Source organism: Nanorana parkeri, unplaced genomic scaffold (assembly GCF_000935625.1).
Source record: "Nanorana parkeri isolate BGI_ZX_2015 unplaced genomic scaffold, ASM93562v1 scaffold97, whole genome shotgun sequence".
NCBI classification, from domain to species: Eukaryota; Metazoa; Chordata; class Amphibia; order Anura; family Dicroglossidae; genus Nanorana; species Nanorana parkeri.
This window is the reverse complement of record NW_017306365.1, coordinates 1,832,915-1,854,198: the sequence shown is the minus strand read 5'-3', so window position 1 is coordinate 1,854,198 and position 21,284 is coordinate 1,832,915. Positions and strand designations below refer to the sequence as shown.

General features: G+C 40.2%; 1 protein-coding gene across 2 annotated transcripts in view; it reads left to right on the top strand.

The window, feature by feature from the left end:
• Positions 1-19,828, top strand: part of DAPK2 (death associated protein kinase 2) — a 63,703-nt gene extending 43,875 nt beyond the window's left edge. Inside the window, exons 6-12 of one of the 2 annotated variants that reach the window (XM_018552770.1) lie at positions 444-492; positions 582-608; positions 3,389-3,541; positions 5,099-5,144; positions 14,519-14,608; positions 17,473-17,556; positions 19,522-19,828. In XM_018552770.1, the coding sequence (XP_018408272.1) occupies positions 444-492; positions 582-608; positions 3,389-3,541; positions 5,099-5,144; positions 14,519-14,608; positions 17,473-17,556; positions 19,522-19,602 (530 nt within the window). In that variant the 3' untranslated portion in view covers positions 19,603-19,828. Of the gene's footprint in view, positions 1-443; positions 493-581; positions 609-3,388; positions 3,542-5,098; positions 5,145-7,625; positions 8,271-14,518; positions 14,609-17,472; positions 17,557-19,521 lie in introns of those variants that run through there. The other variant, XM_018552769.1, reaches the window with a different exon arrangement.
• Positions 19,829-21,284: the final 1,456 nt, after the last annotated feature.

The window sequence follows — 21,284 nt, the reverse complement described above, 5'->3', positions numbered from 1 at the left end:
AGCGTAAAAATGCTACAAAGTGAAAATGTGTTTTATCAACTGAGGCCAATTTTGTCAGTTAGACTGCTTTGCTGTATATGAAACGATAGCCTTTGTTTGGTCAGCTGCACACAGTCCTTGTGTAATAGACCTACTGTATGTCTTCAGGTGAGCTTACCACATGTCACAAAACAGATAAACAGGCCTATGAACTGTGCAAAATGCAGTTTTGGTATACCACATTGAGTTACCAATCAGATTTCAGTTTACTGAAGTGAGACCAGTTAATTTGCAAGTTGCTCTTTTACTGCCAGATTTTTTTTAAATTTTGTTTTGTACTAAACTAGCAGCAGTGGCTGCTATTCAATCCATACAGCACAGCAACCACTACTGTAAATTTCAAAGTACTTCAGAGCAGAAGATGGATAGTAACATGCTATGTAATCATGTAATTATTGTTACAGCTCCTGAAATAATCAATTATGAGCCACTTGGACTGGCGGCAGATATGTGGTAAGTTTGCATCTAAATAAATCGCATATACTGCTGTAGAGAGAATTCCTTAAAGAAGGGTATAAAATAAACATTATTCTCTGTTTTAGGAGCATTGGAGTGATCACCTATATATTGTAAGTATCCATCTTATTCCAATTTGTTTTTATGAAAATGAGTTAAGATGCAGAAATGATAGATAAACCATTTCTGCATAAAACACATTAAACAGAACAATATAACAACAAACAAATGAGACAACTGTAAAGAACATAAAAACCTTGTTAAGTATCAATGTACTACAGCAGTAAATGTCATACAGATAAGGTTTTGAATGAAATAATAGATAAGGTTTGTGAATACTATGCTCAAGGCTACTACATACTCTTGGAGATTATATACATCACTATTTCTTACTGCTGGCTAGACACAACATGAAGGAAAATGTAAGACAAAACAAATAATGCCACCAGGGATTTAGGGCTAGTTCACACTAGCCACAGTGTGTTCCGGCCCGATTGATGCCGGAAGCACTGGATCGCATTCTGGCCGGCTCACTTTGTTTTGGGGCTGGAGGGGGCATGGCAATGCAGTGAAGTAAATGGCACTGCAGCCACCCCTTCCGGCCGCAATGCCATCACCCGCACCCAAATGCATGGCACATCAGTGCCTGTGTTCCAGTCTGGTGCAGTAAGAAAAAATACTGCATTGCAGCATTTTTTTTCTGACTGCACAGGCCGGAACGCAGGCACTGATGTGCCATCCATTCAGGTGCGGGCGATTGCAATGTGGTCGAAGGGCGTGGCTGCAGTGCAAATGCATCACCACACCCCCTCCCGCCCCAAAACAAAGTAAGCCAGCTGGAATGCGATCCAGTGTGTTCCAGCCAGAATCGGGCCGGAACGCACTGGTGTGAACTAGCCCTTAGATTAAACTGGTTATTTAGAGTGAGCACCCTCTATAACATGTTGAGCATTAAAAAATATTTTTTGAATATTAATTTCAGGTCATTTTAATTTGTCTCCCATACAAAAAACCCCAATAATCTATGGTTTGTCAGTTTGGTGTGAAATTGGAGAAATTCTGGATTAAAAAAAAACATTCCCCCCACAGCTAATGGACAAGGAATAATATTCTAAATGTTCTTCTACCTGGTGAAAGCTGCTGAAAACATTATTGCAGAGTATAGCTTAATTATGTCATAGTTCAGATTTTCTTTGAGAAGATTCGAAAAGTATAGTCTCTTTACATTTTTCTGTGAAGGTCAAAAAAGTGTGGTTACCCCATATCAAACCCATTCAAACAGTTACATTATTTCCTTTGAATGCATGAGTTCTTCTTAGTACTTATTACTGGCATGTAATGATGGAGGTCAACTTATTCACCAAGAAGCAGTGTCAATAACCCCTTTTTAACATCTATGAAAGCATTCTCCTTATCCACCACCACTGCCTCCTGCAATGTAACATACTCTCCCAAATTGTCCCTACTGATGAATCTTGCCAGCTCTTCATAGAGCCTTTGTAGGTCCTTCATAAGTTAGTAAAGGATAAGAGAAACGTATGATCGCTACTTTCTTTTTACTGTGTATATTGGAGTCATTGGTCAATTTGGCGTAACAATCGCCATAGCGACCCATGCGGCGGCTATGGGGCCTGGGCTATGGGGCCATCTGCACCACTAAAATGAATGTGTCAAACAAAGAGCACATATCAGTTGGGTAAAGTACACTCCACCAAAAATATTCTAACCATTGATGCTTACCACATAAGGAAAGAGAGAACAAGTTTTCTTGTGGATATAAACCAGCCACCTGCTTGCTGTGGGTCTTCTGTTCTACAGACTCATAAGGATTAACACTGTATGGCAGAGCTTCACTATACATGTATGATATGGAGGATAACCAACAACTAGTCATGTTTTTTGGGGGGACATAGGGTATTCCTTTAGAGATAATGTGAAGGGTAAGGTAGAATAGATAGTCTTAGGGGTCTATTCACGAAGCAGCCGAAGGATCTAGCAGTAGCTTCGGCCGATCCTTCGGCTAGCTTCGGCCCCAGGCCCGCCCGGCCAATAGAAAACTATTAGGCAGAGCTAGCTGTCATTGCTAGCTCCGCACAATGGTTTTCTATTTATTTTTTTGGACTTTTTAAACTATTTTTCTGTTCTGCTCGGTCCCTCTGAGGGACCGAGCAGAACAGCCGAGCCGAATGCCGCTCAGCTTCGGCTATTCACTCACTGCTGTTCGGCATCTATAAGAATAGACCGAAGAGCAGCGAGTAGCCTGCCGGAGGTTCGGCTTAGCCGATCCAGATGTTGGAACGGCTGAGTCGAACTCCTCCTGCACTTCGGGCCGGCCAAACATGCTGACCATGTTCGGCCGACCCGAAGCCACGTGAAGCCACCCGATGTACGGCTGATTGCAGCCGATATACGGCTGAAATCAGCCGTACCAGCTTGAAGTGAATAGCCGAACAGTGTTCGGCTCACTTCACTTCAGGTCGGTCTTTCACTCGGCTGTCTACGGCAGCTTAGTGAATAGACCCCTTAGAGCTTGATTATTGCCAGCTTGATTATTGCCAACAGAATTCATGAATTGTCTTATTCAAAAACGAATGTAGCTCAATATCCTGTCCAGACATACTCCGTAAGTTTCCAAAAAGGGCTTGATTCTGTTAATTGGTACGGCAGTGATGCATCTTTACCAAGGACTATTGAAGAAGAATGGGATTATTTGGTGCATATTTCTGCCTCCTGTTCAGAAACCCCATAAATGATGAGTGCTTTTTAAAGGAGAAGTATTAGTATATCCTTGTTAGGGAGGCGAGCTTGACCATGCAAAGTAGATATCTGAAAGATGAGTATTTCTATATTATTAAGCTAATTATTTATGTTTTATTCAATCAATATTTTCCAGGCTGAGTGGAGCATCGCCATTCTTGGGAGAGAATAAGCAGGAGACTCTCTCTAATATTACTGCTGTTAACTATGAATTTGATGAAGAATTCTTCAGCCACACCAGTGATCTGGCAAAAGACTTCATCAGGAAGCTTCTTGTGAAAGATACAAGGTAACACAAATGTCCATGTTAAGTTATTCCTCAATCCATGCTTATGAGTGTTGATCGAGGAATCTCCTGGTGTCTTCATTGTATTCTGTCAGAATACCCTAACAGAGCCGGCAGCTGATTGGCTGTCTGCTCTGTTCTTACAAAGATTTTCCGACTGGCTCCTTCAGTCAGCTGATCGAGGGATGCCAGCTGAAACGGTGCCACCCATTGTTTAAATTTCGGCTGGTTCATCAAAAACAGGTCGAAATTTGGATAGTGTATGGCCAGCTGAAGAGCAGTCTGCCTCCAAAAGTGCTGCAAAATCCTTACCCTGCCATCACATCTATATGACAAAAGGCTAACAAATGACTTGGCAATCTGTATAAAGGTGCCCATACACCTGCCGATTATCGTAATCGGCAGGTGTATGGAAGGCGTGCGACCGTTTCTACTGTATGGTCACACGTCTTTTATCTCCCGAGCAGGCTTGAAAACCCGCTGAGAATCCTACGATTTTCGGTGGGTTAGTGGCGTTCTCGGGAGACAAATGCCTGCCGGGCTGGTGTGCGCAAGCGCACACTGCCCGCTCGGCATTGGAATCATCGGAAGCCCTCCCCTCAGCAGGGAGGGCTTGCGATGATCGCAAGTACAAACTGCCTGTCCAAGATGGGCAGATCTTACGAGATTTTAATTACCTTACAACCATCGCACAACAAAAGTCGTGCGATGGTTGTAAGGTGTATGGGCACCTTAAGGATGGTGGCACAATAACATGCAGAATGCTTGCTTTCAGAAATGCTTGTGCGGCTTTACCTTTAGATAAATAATAAAAAAAATATGGTGTGGGTCTTGTTCCTATTCTTTTAATAATTTTTAAAACATAAAGAATAAAAGTAAAGACAATATTGTGATGTGTTTATGCCATAAAATGCTCAGGTACAACGACTATGGAGTTGCAAGTTCTTTCTATTTAAAACGCATTAAATCTTAGTAGTCTAATAATATGCACAATCAGTCACCTGCTAAGGAAGGGAGAGAGGAAGTGACTGCAGAGCATTGTAATGACAGCTAAGTTATTTTGTCAGCTGAGCTGTCCTAATTAGGAAAAGAGTTCCAGATACAGATAGTGCTCACCCTCAGGCTCACATTTCTCCACCTGCTGTCACCAGTAATAGGTGTGCACTACTTGTCCCAGTCCTCGGTGCTTGTCACTAGGAGAGTATTCTGCTCATCAGAATGTAATGGTTAACACACAATTACTCTTTCTCCAACAGCAGGAAGTTATTGGCCTTCCTGTGAGTATGGTTTTAATTGCTGCAGTTATAGTGTAGTTGTTTTGTATTGCTCGATTAAACTTTACTCTTTCAAGCATTGTCTACGCAAAGGTAAATATCTGATTTTACTGCTACAGCCATACACTTAAATTTCATGGGGGTTGTATAATCTGCAATCCTGTTTTATCCCATATGTTATTACAGATCTTTCCGTTTACATTCCATCGGTCACTTTAGTACGTTTCTATGTGTTCTACATATCACTAGTAAGATCTATGCTCATTTGTTTCACGCTTGTTTTCAGGAAGCGTCTCTCTATCCAGGAAGCCCTGTGTCACCCATGGATCACAGTGAGTATAACAGAATGTCCCAGCATGAAAATGATATATTGCTGGTATCATCCTGTGTGCTGAGTGACGTAAAGAGGAATGCTTCTTTTTCTTTTGGTGTGCTCAGATCTTTGGATCAGTTTTTGTATTTCTAACACCAAGCAGCTTAGTTGCTATCATCCTTTAGAGATGGAGAGGATGCCACTGAGTAGGTATACACTGCATGGACCGATGTGCACTATACACCAAAGTTTTTCAAAGTTCAAACCATAAAAGCATGCAATGACATACGCTGATAAGCATTAATAAGCATTGCATTAAGATATCCAAACCCAAGAACAAAAACTTAACCAGCTTACAAGTCTTTAGATGTTGTGGCTGCATGAGTTTTTTTTTTTTTTTTTTTTTACCTGGGGATCCTGCCAGTAACATACTTCATGTCCTATGGTGACAACACTCACTCAATGTACTGTCTATGAAAAGCAGCATTGTCACCCTAGGACAGGATTACTGAAAAACCTCTACATCTCAATAACAAAGGCCGGAAGAGTTTTGAAGTCCTCGGGCTCTCTTCTGATGTTAACATGCGCAGATTCCGTACGTTTGCGGCTACTACTATAGCCAGAAAGTGCGTAATCCACCCAGAATATTGCTTTTGAACTTTTCTGCGCGACGTGCTTTTTCGTTGGACGTTACGCAGGTGTGAACCAGGTAAATTGTAATGTACTAGTGTTCATGTTTAGCACTAACCGTTAATGTGTGAACAGAGCCTCAGAGATAGCTGGAAACAATGTAACTAATAATAATGCAGCATGGGAGCAAATAAGAGGTGTTCTTTATTAGGGTTCAAATACTCTTTTATGCATCTAACTTAAATGGCAGATAGATGCACCCAAAAGGCAGCATAAAGACTTTTTCAGAACACCCTGCAACCCAACAACAAAGTGGTGTGAATAGGTCCAATGGAATGCAATGTCTCTTTTTTCATCAGGGTATTTTGCTGCATTTGAGCATACAGTATAATGTCTCTGCTGTGAACAAGCCCTTAGACAACAAGGCTTTTGAGCTGGCAGGGTGTCGCTCTATATACTCATTGTTTGTCATTCCTGAAAAAAAGCCGACAGAGACAGGCAGTGAGACCTACATTATTCATGCTGAAAATTCTGAGCTGCTCTGTAGTACACTATACTCAGTGAATGTATGAAGTAGGGTAAGGCAGAGAATATAGGAGACTGTCTCTAATAGCAGTCTGCACTGTACTAACTCTCCCCATACATAGTGAAAAAGTCAGCTAAACTGATTCCTGGAGTTGTGCTGTCTCTTCTCCATTTCCCTAGACTGCTTTGGATAATGATATATTTAGCCCATTAGTGCTGTAAAAATATAATACACTGTTGTTCACAATCTTCTGTATGTTTGCTTAAACTATAGTATAGGTCATATGGCACATGAGTGAGCAAACATTGCTGCTCTTTATTAGTGTTTGCTTTAAAGAAACATATTTTGCGTAACAATGATGTGGTAATACATAGTGATAAGAATTCATACTAGACAAATGGATAGCTGAGAAAAACTAAAATATTGTTGGGGTAGAACACTTTGAGAATACGCTGTAATCCTTGAATTCAGAATTTCTGGAGTACATTTGGTTTAAAGCTAAAGTCCACCTTTTAAATAATAATACGTGCAGACATATTCATAAAAGAAAAAAAATGTGTATTTATTATTCTTTTGTCAGCAAAGCATTGGAACCACAATCAGTAGGGTGTAATGCACTGGCTCCTATGCACTCTTCCTCCCGTCCCTTTCCCCCCAATGTATTCACATTCAGTAACGGAATGGGAGGAAGTATCAATGGACTACAAGTGAGGTGACATCACTGCCCTTTTATGCTATTGGGAACTACACGCCCCTCTGGTGCAGTGGCAGACGGGACTTGCAGTTTCTTCGTTCACAGAACCTGTCAAAGGCTCTGGGAATGGACTACATGACTGTGTGAGTGGAGCCATGCAAAACTGTACCAGATTAAAAAAATTGCAGAGGGAGAAAATCTCCCTCAATTCAGATAAATTGAGGGGGTGGGGGTTTTTTTGGGTGTGGGGGGTGGTTATATGACCAGGTTTCATGTTGCACTTAAGTATGGCTGTAGCATTAAACATGGTATTAAAGGTAGACTTGGCCTTTACATATGTGGATTTCTGTGTCCTTTGAATGTATTGATAAATAAGTATAGGAAAGAGTGCTAAAATAATACATTATGTCCTCACAACTGATACATACTAATGATTTGATCACATTGCTGTGTTGTGTGCCTGTGGAAGACTCTACTAAACCTCTAACTAAAAGGTGTGGATTGCACCCTGTCTTGTTCCTGTTTTGATGCATCCATGGATGGTGTGACTTTCATACTGGAGAACTCCTTGGCATGAGTTTGTGCACCTGAGTGTTCAGAAACCTGCATGGTCTCTTTCTCTATTCTTACGATTCCTTTTTTACCTAAAGACCCACCAATCCAAAGAGGAGAACAAAATTCATGATACAAAGAGAACGGCCATGAGAAAATTAAAGGCTAAGAGGCTAAAGGAGTATACTATGAAGTCTCATTCCAGCATGCCACCAAACAACACCTACGTTAATTGTGAGCGCTTTGCTCAGGTAGTTGAAGATTTGTCTGGTGCAGAAAGAGAGCTCAGCTCATTGACCGTGAACTGTGACTCAATGCAGGAAGATGTGGAGGCCTTGATATCCATCTACAATGAGAAAGAAACCTGGTACAAAGAAGAAAATGAGAATGTCAGACACAATCTGTCCCAGCTCCGGTATGAGTGTCGCAAAGTGGAATCTATGAAGAGAAACCTTCATCATGACATGCGCTTGGTAGAAACCAGTCTTGTAAACCTGTCTGGGCGGTACCATGAACTGGAGGTTCATTATGAGGCTTTGAGCAAGGAATTAACAGAGGACGTTAAGTGGATCCAAGACTTAGTGGGTGGATTCCATGATGGAAGTGCAGATTATAGCTGTGGAAACTTTGACTCTGTTTTTAACAGAGATTTGAGCGAGTCATTTATGAATCTTCTGAATGGGCCATGCAATGAAGATCTTTTTCAGAGGCTGAACATGCGAGTAACAGACTCTCGGTTATAGCGTACCCTAAAAGCAATAAGTAGTTATGTATGTTGGAATAGTTAGAAAATAATGTACAGTAGACATTCTGGCACTTGCCTAATGTACAGTATTTAAACAGATACATTTTTTGTTTAGAAAGCACATTGCTTTCACATTTGTATGTAGTGTAGCAGGATTATGTGTGCATTTTTGAAAACTATTTAAAGGGAAACTTGTGTTGACTAAGCTCTGGTTTCCTTTAATATCTTGCCAAGAGTGTACCAAAGAGATTACCTGATGGATTTTGTTTTTTTTCTGATCATACCTGTGCTTACCAACAACATCCCTATGGAAATTATGTAGAGTGTCATCGCCGGGATCACTTGTACAGATCAAGTGGCAGCTTCCCCGCTGTACATGTAGTTCTGCTTGCCCAATGCAGGGTTAAATGTAAAGAACAACTACCCACCTGGGGCCCAGAACTGCATGTCCCGGGCATCTGGAGATAGGAATTCCACACCCCTGCTGCCCCTCTACTCCCTGCTGCCCCAAGGCCGGCCTCGGTTGGCCTTTTGGGAAATCCGGCCCTGGTGAGACCACTGCTATTTGCTGCCTAAACTTGCTGCCTAAACTGGATTATATTTTAATTGAAATTCATTTGTATGTGTTGGTTAAGAGAATGATCATTAAGAAATAAAATGTAGTCTGTCATTTAGTCCACCAAACAACAATTCAACTTTCTACAGTAGCAATGCAAAAGGAAAGAGCCATTCCGTGCTATGACTCATAAGGTCTAAAGCGGGAGGCCGCAATTGATTTATGCTGTAAAACCTTAGTGTTATGTACAGATAACATGTTATTCAGAAAATGTTTTTTGTTTTTTTTATGAGAGTTTCTTAATTTGGTTTACAATAATCTGATTTATATTTTAAAAATTCTAATTTGTAAAAAAAAAATAGAATTTTAAAAGAAGGTGGCACATGATCGCATCCTACTCTAGGCATAAAAATACACTTTAGTCTAGTTATGTAATAATTTAAAAAATAAAGTCTAAATTTTGCAAGCATAACTGCTTTAAACCTTCCATGATATTATTTTACCCAGTACCCAGTAAAGCACATATTAGAGTAGAAGAATATACACTGTGAGCAAAGCAGGCTGTATTGATTTGCACAGCGCACACAGTTTTATATATTTTTACTCATAGGAAGATAGAGGGAGAGATTTATAATATGCGATGATTCTCTTTCATAGTCCAGTGATCGGACAAGTAACACCTGAAGCTGCAATAGTAGCCTTGGTTTATAAAGCAGCTGAAAAGAATTGGTGGATAGACTGTTCGCATATGTATTTCAACTGTATATTTAGCTGTTTCACTTTAATAAAACAGGTTGTATCCAAGTGTAGTTTTTTACATGTGAAGAATGATCACTGCACTCAAGGGGCACAGATTATGACAAGTCTCTGTCTTCAAGTAGTATTAACAAAAGTAACATTAACAAAACATTATTACAACCTATTTCATTAAACATTATTATTGTTTCTGAATCATCTATAATAATGTTTTTCATAATGTAAGTGTATTATTTTTGCTTTATTTTGATAGCGTGCATGCAACCTGGTGAGTCTCCAGAAATCACCCTCAAATAAACAAACAGGGGGAGGTTGCAGCACGATTAACTAATCAAAACAATCCGCGCTGGATAGGAAAATATTAGAATGAACCGAGGATCTGTGGTTAAAAGTCGCCAGACTAACGTTTAATAAAACCTATTAGATGTAAGACAAGTGTATAAATAACCTCCTCAGTGTAACATAGACTGTGATACAAAATAACTTAAATAAATAGTGACAAAAATAGATAGTGACTATATAATGTGTTGAAATATAATCAAGAATGATCGATAAAATAAGTGGATTTGGAAATCGTGCGTTATCCACTGGTGTAGAAACCTCTTTAAAGGTAAAACTCAGATGGAAAAATCAAATCAAATACAAAGTGAAAGAAATGTTTCAACAAAACTGCTGGGAGTGTTTTACTTGTTTTTTTAAAATTATTTTTACATTTCAGTTTACCGGCCGGTAGATGCGATCTGGCGACAGTTGAGTCGCCAGAATTGCTTCTATTGTAAAGCTGACTGTCCCGTCTGTTTAAACGGCTCCAATGCCACTGATCGTGAAGGAGTTAAAAAGCTGACAGCTATTATTTTACAGGAGCCCATCAGGGGGCCCCTTTGGTATAAGTTCATGGTCGCTAAAGCAACCATGAGCTTATAGCAGAAGGGTAAAAGCCACAACTGTATGGAATACTGAGGTGGCTAGCTACAAGTGGTAGTGTTCCGCCATATGCCATACGTCAGTGGCAGCGAAAGCGCTATTGTGGCTTAATGGGTAACATTAAGATGCACTCCTTTTAGAAGTAACTTTTTTTTTTTACAAACACTAGTGGGGGCGGCAATAGAACTACCACTGCTATATGATAGATCCCTGTTGAACATATCAACAAACCAGGGAATCTCATTTAGTCACAATAGTGGCGCCGCTGAATGACAGATGCCTGACTTTGTTGTAAACAAACATTCACCAAATATGGCCATGACCATATTTGGTCAATTATGTCACTCGGGATCCCTGTGACTGTGTTCACAGTCCAGCAATGCAGAGGATCTGTCAATTGTGGCAGGAGTAGCAGCAGGTGAAGTTCATTCGGATCGCATGTCAGCTGTCATCATGAGACAAGGGTCTACATCACTAGACAACGCGATTGACATGGGATATGCAATGGCGGTGGGGCATTTTTTCTAATAAAAGACTTTTATCACAGTGTGGATGTTTTTATTTACGGTTTATTTTTCAGTAACAATGGGTACTATGTACCCCCATATTCATTCACCCGGTGGGGGATGGAAATCTGGGACTGTCTTTAATCTAAAATGGGCTTCCAGATTCAGAAAAGCCCCCCCCTAATACTCCCTCATCCCTTTTGAGGACAGGATGAGGGGATAGGGCACCACAATGTTTTTTTCTTTTTAAATGTTTATCACAGCCCAAAAAAAATGGGGTTCCCCTAACAAAAAAAATAAAACCCTTATCCAGACCCACAGCCCTCCTTACCCCCCTGAACCATCCATTGCCACATGCCCAAAACATTGGGAGGGTACCTTGAAAGGGGGGTGGTACAAAAGGGTTTCTGCACGGGGGGTCGACACATTTGAAAGCTCCTTCAAAATAAGCACTCCTACAGATACGTGGCCCCCAGGGGAATGAGTACAGGATACACATCGTTACCCCTTGTTATTCATTCACAATAAAAAATGTAAATAGCAAATAAAATCACTGACACTTTGAAAAAAAAGGCCTTTATTTGACAAAAAAAGCCATGATGTAAATCCAACATCAATCACATTTTCTAACTATGTAGATCCACATCAATCATGATGACCCACTGCGCTGGACAATCTTCATCCCTCGCTACTCCCATCACAAATGACAGATCTTCTGCACTGCTGGAATGTAAACACAGCGTCTGGGATCCTGGGTGACATCATTGACCAAATATAGTCATGACCATAGTAGATCACCTGGGCATCACCCAAGATCCCCCGGCCAGTTGGTGCTTGTAAAACTAGGTTGTTCACCATCTTGGATCAAGGAATCAGGGAAGAGTATCAATATGTTTCACCAACATCAGCCTAAGGATACAGCATTTATTTCTCATGATACAATTATCGATCATGAATATATTTTTTTCTTAGTTCTGAGTTACTCGGCTCTTACAATTACTACAAAAAAATACCTGAGAGAGGTAATATGAATATTTAGGACTTATGGAAATGATTGAATCACCTTGAAAAGAAAAACATTTTTAGTATAGTATATAAGAAGGGCCTTTTTAAGACAGTCATAATTATTTTTAGCCTAGGCTGACTGTGCCACGTATTACTGATGTTCATTTTTAACCCAGTGTATGATAATTGCAGTTCTTATCTCTGAAATTTCTTGTCAAGTGGTGCTAAGTACTTGTGTCTATATGCGGTGTTTAGTATCTTCTGATCCAAGAAAAGACTCATATGTAGTATAGTCTCCTTCTCGTCTCTTTTTTTTAATCCAGTGTTAAGGTTCACCTGTACAGCACATGTCCAAGTGAAGTATGATCATATGTACAAATGAGATCTGCACATGGAATTCATCACATTCTAGTCTAATCCAGCTGCTCCCTCAAGGTCATACTGGAGGACAGGAAGCTAAGAATAATCTATGGAATGTTCTCAGAACTTATTTTGGATAAAATTCAATGGCTGTGCTCTTTCAGTGTTTCAGGCACAAAATTCTAAAGTCAATTTGATTATGTGATCTCCTTACTTCTACTTAGAAAAATTGTCTTTTTCCCATTCCCATTTATACATATTGTATGTCATCAGATTTCAGGCAAAACAAAAGTTACTCTTGCGCCGATGTTCTCCTTAGAGCTGAACTCCTAGCACATGTAAAATACAAATTAATGGAGTTATGTTTTTATTAAAATCATATTTTTTAAATGGAACAAGTATAACAAGTGTTGACATAGCCTGGGAGAGGAAGGGACAGCATTAGGAGCCAATCATGTCCTGCTGCATGCACACCAAGCTCACAAACGGATGGATCTACTGCTGCTCCTTCATTACTAATCACAGGCTAAGGGGCAGAGAGGAGACCAAGCTGTATTGCTTACCTACATACCGGAAATTTAGGTCACCAACCTCGATGTGCTGCCTGGCAGGGCTTTGTACATCCTAGGACTGAATGGACAGAAATACAAAACTCTTGGGCAGGTAAAACAGCTCCTACAGGAGACTCAAACTCATACAGGGGATATTTCATACGTGTATTAGACTGTTTGCCAGAGTTCAGTTTTAAAGGGTTATTAAACCCTCCGGTGTTTTTGCATATATCTACTGCTAGCAAGCAGTAGATATATGCAAAAACTGTAAAACAAAACAAAAAAAACACTTTAAAAGCGGTTTAAACTTACCTGTGTCTTCCCCGCGCGCTCCCGCCTGAAAATGTGAAAGTTCTCGGCCGCAAAGCATCTTGGGGCGGGCGCATGCGCAGTTCACATTTTCGGGTCGGGAGACGAGGAGAGACAGAAAGGAAAGTATATGGATGCGTGCACCCGCATGCAGACACCGTGGGACAGGAAGTGTCAGCAAGGACAGAGGACTCAGCGATGGATCGGAGACCCGCCGCAGTGCTGGAGGGACAGAAGAAAAGGACAGCAAAGAAGAAGAAGATCGGATTAAGAGACATCATTTAAGGTAAGTGCTTTAATTAACATTGGGGGGAGGGGAAAACATCTTTGACTTTAATGTCACTTTAAGATAGCAGTTTTTATTTCTGAAAATTGTAACAAAGAAATCATTAGCATTGGTGACAGAGAATAAGAGCTTCTCATAAATGTGTTTTTTTCCCCCTTAGAGTCAAACCACTATTGCTTCTTTTGGGCAAAATCAATTAAACATTAATGTTAAAGCATTAGTAAAGTCTATAAAAAGGAGCTTTTAGCCATAATGTGGTAGTATGGACAGCATATTAGCACATTATTGCAGTATTACCTGCCTTCCCTCTAGCACTGCAGTATCGGGGCTCTCCTCCCTCGCAATTTCCCCCATCTTCTTCTTTGTCTTCTTGTTTCTGAGTCTTTGACCGAGCCCTGATGACGTAACTCATGCACACAAGCGCAGGAGTTACTTCATCTCAGCAAGAATCCTACCAAGGAATCTCCTGACTTATCAGAAATCAAACTCACAGATGTCGATCTCAGCCATAACCCTGCAGCTTGTTTGCTCCACCTCCAACAATTCCATTCACAGCCAAATATAACATAAAAACACCATGTAATCATGAAAAATATGCTGTCTTGCAGCGTGGTTTAGATCATAAGATGGCAGAATAGAATTACCAATAATTTTGTTGGTACAACAGCTGACCTATTAAAGTATCTCAAGTATGAACTGTTTGTATACACATCAGAGGCAAACAGTTAGTTTGCAGTCATGGTGTATTATCTGAAAATATATCATGTTTCTTGGCTCTGTCACATTTCCTGGCATCATGTTCAATCTGATAACTTTCTTGTAGTATCAAACAATACTACTTTATACATATTGTATCTACTTCCATAACAACAAATGTGTCTAAATTATAGCATGGCCTTTAAATAGTTTTAGTACATATACACACACACCCAGTATATTCACATTTTGTACAGTATAACCAATCAGATAATATTTGTGTTCTCTTCTTCACAGCCAAAAGATAAACATCAAATCTTTGTAAGAAAAAAGTCCATAATAAACTTGGAGAACTTAAGGAAGCAATATATTCGGAGACGCTGGAAGGTAATAAGTTAATAAAGTGAAATAAATACTGTACAGATAATATCATATCTTATCTAATCCTATCTAATAATATCTTATATTTTGCACACACATGATCAAATCTGAGTTTGTGGCTAGAAAACAGCTTAAAACCCCAAACAATTATATATTTTCTGAAAGCAGAGGTCCTGTAGAAAACAAAATGCTAGCTGCAATTTTTTATGTTGCATAATATTTGCGCAAATGTTTATCAAACCAGTGTTTTTAGGATAAAATATACTAAAATTATTTTGGTGCACAGATATAGTACCCTCAGAAAACAGAATATGATACCCAATTTTTTTGTAAAATCTAAAAGATGGGTTGGTGTTGAGTAAATAGACACCAAACATGTCAAGCCTTAAAATTGTGTGCACGCATCAAATGAAAAAAAAACCGACAGTACCCAAAGTTGCCCACAAGCGACACTTTAAAAGCCTTTACCGCTTATCACTTTAGAGTTAAGAGTGATTGATGAGCTTAGAATTATTGCTTTCACTCTAACATTCACGGTGATATGTAATATGTGTGGCAGAACTGTCATTTTTGCACGTAGCCGCACCTGACACATGTTTGCATTTGTATGTGCATGTACACAGGTGCAGGGGACACAAAAAAGTGTGTGTATATGTGACTTTAATTTTTTTAAATATTTTTTTTTAACACATTTTATTGCTATTGCATAGGGTGGACTAATAAGTCCCCTATGTGATGGAACGGATACCGTGACAGGTCCTCTTTATAGAGACATCAGGGAGCTATTAGACCCCTAATGTCTCCTATGGACCCCACAGCAGCCGGAGAAATGATAAGCTGGCACAGGAAGTGATAAAATACATATTACTTCTGGTTTCAGTGGAGGAATCCATTATCGGAGGAGAGATCAGCAGCTGGAAGTGTGCTGATCGCTCTCCAATCCAGGCGCAGAGACCCGCCATGCCAGTCCTGGGCCCTCATGGGGGAAAGCAAGGCTCAGGATAGCCGGCGGTGGAGGGGGCACACACTTCCCAGCTGCATACAAGCATCTGGGCAGCTCTATAGCCACCTGAACCCATGTATGTGACAGCCAGGCGCCAGCTTTAAAAAACGGTACCAGCAGCTGTGATCTTGGTATAACCACTTCAGGACAGCATGGTTTATATAGGTAATGTAGATTGACAAACAAAAGAGTGATTGCTTGGTATGAGTCAATGCACTGGTTGTGAATTTCATACAAGTCTGGAACCTAAGGAGCTTATATCTTATTTAACCCTTTCATTACCAGAGGTCATTGAATTTAGATGTTCATACAAAAGTCAGCGTACGTCTGTTTACGTGACAAAACCTCTATGGACTCATTCACACAAGAAGTGTAAAGGAGTTCTTAAGTCCCAGAATATACTATCCTGTTATAACATCAGCATGTAATAGGAATACATATTATAGTTGTTGTTGATAATACAATCAAAGCTTACTTGAAAAAATCCCTTTTGTGTAGTGAGTGCTGCCTTCTGTCTGCCCATCACTTTCATCAACTTCCTGGATTCCCAGTGTGCTATGGTTCTTTTTCCCTGATGCTTGACGTGATGCAATCTCCATTTCTCAAGACTACATAGCCCATCATGCTTTGCTTCCAGCAAGTAATGATAATGTTACATTGTTCAGGCGTTGAGCTGTAATTCAGAAGGCAGGCTCTGTTAGCGTTGTACACAAGGAAGTGCATATTCAAAGGACTGAGTAAAATGTTGTCACTGCATTGAGGAAGTACAGCCTATGGGCATCTTCAGTAAGTACGTTTACAAACTTCTTAATTGATACGGTTATTAATGGTGGGATAGAACTTATGGAAATGCAGTATAGAAATACATATTTGTTTTAGTTTTTGGCCATAGATACCCTTTAACTCTAGAGCCAGATTCCTGTGGGAAGGATCTTCGGATTGTTGCAGCTGGAATCACAGTTGACTCCAGATAGCTGTGGTCACTCAGCCTGTGCAGAGCAATCGCAGGCTGACAACGGCCACAGCTGTCCATTGGAAATCACACATGGAGCTATTACTCCAGGTTAGAGACAGATGAATGAAATCAGCTCCTCCTAATTTCCTCACCTGGTTAGTAAGTCAGCCAGCAGATGAACCGGTACAAAATCATGGGCAATGCTGAGTTTGCAATGTATCTCATAGGCAATACTTATTTTGTGGGTTTGATTAAACTGTATTATTAAATTTTATGTCTTCTGACTATGAACGCAGAAACAGGCAATTAAATCATTAACAATAAAAGGAATGAAAAACATGTGTCTAGTACATGTAATAAACACCCCACCCTAAGGGGTTAATCTAATTGCTTGTAATAAGCAGTATCAGCAACACAGATGCATTTCAGATTGCATTGTGTGGTCAATCACGCATTGCGTCACTAGTCATGTAAGCCTTATGAAAAATAAATTATATTTAAAATCTGGTTATGTCTCTGGTTGTATATGGTGTAGTGTAATAGCTGGTTAGGAACACAAGGAGCAGATTGTACACAAGAAGTTATGCTCTGCTTAAAAGACAGTATTGGCCACAGATTGCACTCTAAAAGTAGTCCTAAAAAGAAGTTGGTATTGTGTAAAAGATTATTGAGAGATAGAAATATAAAAATAATATATCATCATTCATTTAGATGTCTAACTACAGCAGTCATCAAATATTAAAGGTTTAGTCTACCTTTTCCAAAAATATAATAAATGCACATATATTCATGAAACAAAGAATGTGCACTCAACACTGAAATGCGACAAAATTGGTGACAGGGTCTCTTTACCACTCTCCAGACACACCAGCATTGTGCACAGTAATTAATGTTATTTCTCCTCCCTTTCAGCTTTCTTACAGTGTTGTATCTCTCTGCAATCATCTGAGCCGTTCCTTAAAGAAGAAAGTACTTGCTGAAGAGGACGGTAGATTGGTAATAATATATTTTTAGTTACTGTGATTTTTGGGCAGACCTCTTGCTGTCTTGTTGGCTCTCGGCAGTTACAACACCTTTCTTTCTGTTCAGTCTTCAGTATTTGGTGGCATAATGTGGGCAGAGTGAACTCAATGCTTGGAATCCTAAAGTGTAACTCCAAACAAAACTTTTTTTTAGTTTTGAATCGAATAGGAAAGGGTTAGAACAGGGGTGGGCAACTCCGGCCCTCCAGCTGCAAATCCCATTATGCATCTGCCTCTGGGAGTCATGCCTGTGGCTGTCAGTCTTGCAATGCCTCATGAGACTTGTAGTTCCACAGCAACTGGAGGGTCAGAGTTGCCCACCCCTAGGTTAGAAGGTCTGTCCCTTGCCCTCACTTCCTGTTCCAGTGACAATATGTCAACAGAAACATGCATAGCAATGTAATAGCTGACAAGGGTTGTAGTTTAAACTTGCTATACTGAAAAAAGTGTTTTCATTGCTTTCTGTAACCCTGTTGGAGATCACTCCTAACATCCTGTACAGGTGACAATATTGTCGCCAGGGAAGGACAACACCCAATGGAGTCCCACAAAGCAGTAAAAACCTGATACAGGTTCTAACCATTTCCTGCTTCATATAACACTATAAAAAAAGTTTGTCTGGAGATACACTAAGAGAAATATAGGGGGCGCCATTATCGACCTCCAAATAACACTATTACCCTGACACTCCAGCTCACTACTTTCTGAGTCAATGACCACCTGGAACACATATGCAGATTACAAGGTAAGAGTGAAGTCAACAGTGATAGCCTTCATATTCTCTCAATACAGGTTTAATTTAAAGAATGTATTCTAGGCAACCAGTAAACATATTAGGCAAATTATAAATGCAATACGGATATATGGTACTGTGATGTAAATTTCTTTCTTTGTGAATGAAGGTGTATACAATGGGAATGGGTGAGCAAAATAAGCTAAATATCCTCCTGTGTATGAACACAGTAACTACACCATTGGATTAGCCCAAAGATAGGCAACTCCCTTCATGCCTCTACCTCTAGGAGTCATGCCTGTGGCTGTCAGAATCTTGCAATGCTTCATTGGACCTGTAATTCCATAGCAGCCAGAGTGCCAAGGTTGCCTACCGCTGGATTAGCAAGTCAACCAGCACTTTTAGAAGGGAAGGTTAAAGGAGAATTATGAGGTGAGTGATTGTCACTCAGCCTCATAATCTGAGCCGACCTGTGACAATGAAACTGTCACAGGTCGGCTCAGTAGATCGGGAAGTGAGCGAACACATACCGTTGCTTGCTCACTTCTCGATCTATCCGTTCAGAGAGCCGTGACTGTCACTCACGGCTCCCTGCAGGGATTCCCCCCTCCCCTGTCCGATCCTCCAGTGCTGACTGGCGGAACGGACGGGGAGGGGGCGGGTACAGTTGGCTCTGCCTCTACATAGGCAGAACCAGCTGTCACTCACGCAGCTGGGTGGATCCAGACGGAATTGTCGGGATCCGTTATAGCTGCGGCGTCTCAGTATACCTGAGCTTTGGGTGACGGGAGGACGCTAGTTTGTGTCCTCCCATTACCCTTAGGAGAACTATGGGCAAAAGCCCTGACCCCATTGTTCTCCTTTAACAATAACACCCTTCATATGCTCACAGTAAAAGTTACTTGCCAGAGGCAATACAGAAATTGATATGAACTGGTATGTGTTATTCGTTCTCATTTTGTTCATATTGATAGTTTTTTGTAAAGCATTATTCTTGTAAAAGTGCCAAATTGCAGTTGTTTTTACATTTTTTAATGAGCTAATCTGAAGGAAAAACACCCACATAACTTCTGGTCTATCCACAAGCCTTTCACTGAGTATTAAACACTTTATTATATCTTCAAACATTCCTGATGAGGATAGATGTGTAAATGAGCACAGAAATGTTCCCCAGGTGCACATACACATGTATTTGCTTTATTTCAGAGGAACTGTGAAAGTGATGTAGAAGATGAAACAGCAAGACGGAAAGTAATACGACCGAGAAGAAGAAGCAGCACCTCCTGAGTAATTTTCATGCTGAGCAGGAGAAAACAGGATGAAGGTGGCATCATCTTCTTTGAAGGTCAAACAGCAGTGTAGGTGATGGCGCCGGAGGGATGCTGAGCATTCTAACGAGGCCGGGTACATTGCCTATACTCACATTGTATGGATTTAATTCCACATCGGAAACATAACCACACGTCATCTATATTTAAAATATATAACATGCAGTAAAATCTTTGCAGATCCATATAAACAGAATGGTACATATTACCAACCTGCCATTGATCTGCTTGTACTAAACGGATCCATTAGCTTATTGTTCTTTATTATGTTATTTTGACATTCTTTTTAGGTATACTGTCAAAGGACAGTGGTGTTTTATAGTGTTTTTAACAGACTGACTGCATTGAAAACAAAATCTGTGTTAATACATATTGTTTATTCATTGATGTTCAGCCCATGATTTGATAGCCAATTGGATGCTTGGAAAAGGATTTTGCAGATTTGGGCTACTTAGGGGAAATTAGAAGCATTTCTGTGTATTGGCAGCACTCGTTTTAGCACACAGATTTTACAGATCGTAGAATTTCTATTCAAGCGGGCCAATTTTTCATGCTTCCTATGGAGTGGAAAGAAAGAAGTACGTCATCCTTCTTGTGTTACATATCCCTGGTGATGGTGAATTACAGCATAGTTGTTTCCAGGATGGATACACATCTTATCACCTGTCATCTTGGTAGGACATCTGGCCATCCATGACCTTCAAAAGTAGACATTGTTCAAGCCTGCTTTGAAAACACAACATTGTTTTGCTCTTTATAGGGAATGTCACAATATGTCAAAATCTGATCTTACCAGGAACAAAGTGATCAAAGCCCAACCTCACCCATAACATTTTTTTTAGTTTTGAATAATTTTGTTCTGCCAGTATTCTTATCCAGGTACTAGCAAGACAACAAACCCAGGTCCCTTACCTCACATTTTACCACTGCTATTAATGCAAAAATAGTTTGTGTTCCAAGCTTGTGATTGCATAGTGAGGAAGCTTCAGCTCAATGCTTAAGGCCATTTTTCTGCCAGCAAGCCCCCTATGCCGTGCAACAGAGCCTAAGTCATACAGGAATTCCTCTTACAACATGCATTTTTCACCATATATACGGGCGTTCCTATGAACAGAGTGCTGACAAGCACATTTCTTATTACCTACAGCATACAATCTGAATTAATTTTCAACTATAGAGTTTGATACATTGTTGGAAGCTGATTGGTTGCTACAGACAGCAAAAAAAAATCTTGTTGGCACACACTTACATAAGCCTTATAGTGTCAAATAGACGTGGGCTAAACAGACCCCCATCCCATGACCCAGCACCCTAATCTGGTGACCCTGTTGATAGTGATAGAGGCGAGTTTGGCCTGGAGTAGGATTGTAGATACAAAGAGTGACAATGGTTAGGATTTACCTTAATCATTTCGATTTCAGGATTTTTGAAGTTCACATTGTTTAATCTTTCCAGTTCAGCAGTGCATGAAATGTATTTTCTTTGATGAAATGTGTTTAGTAAAATACATTACAATTTGATTTGTCTCTCATTTGTCACCAAGGCATTACATAAAAGGACAACAAATATAAAGATGTGTTGAGTTTTGTGTTGCATCTGCCCATTCATTGCCGAAAGACCTTTACAAGCGTCCGTGCATCA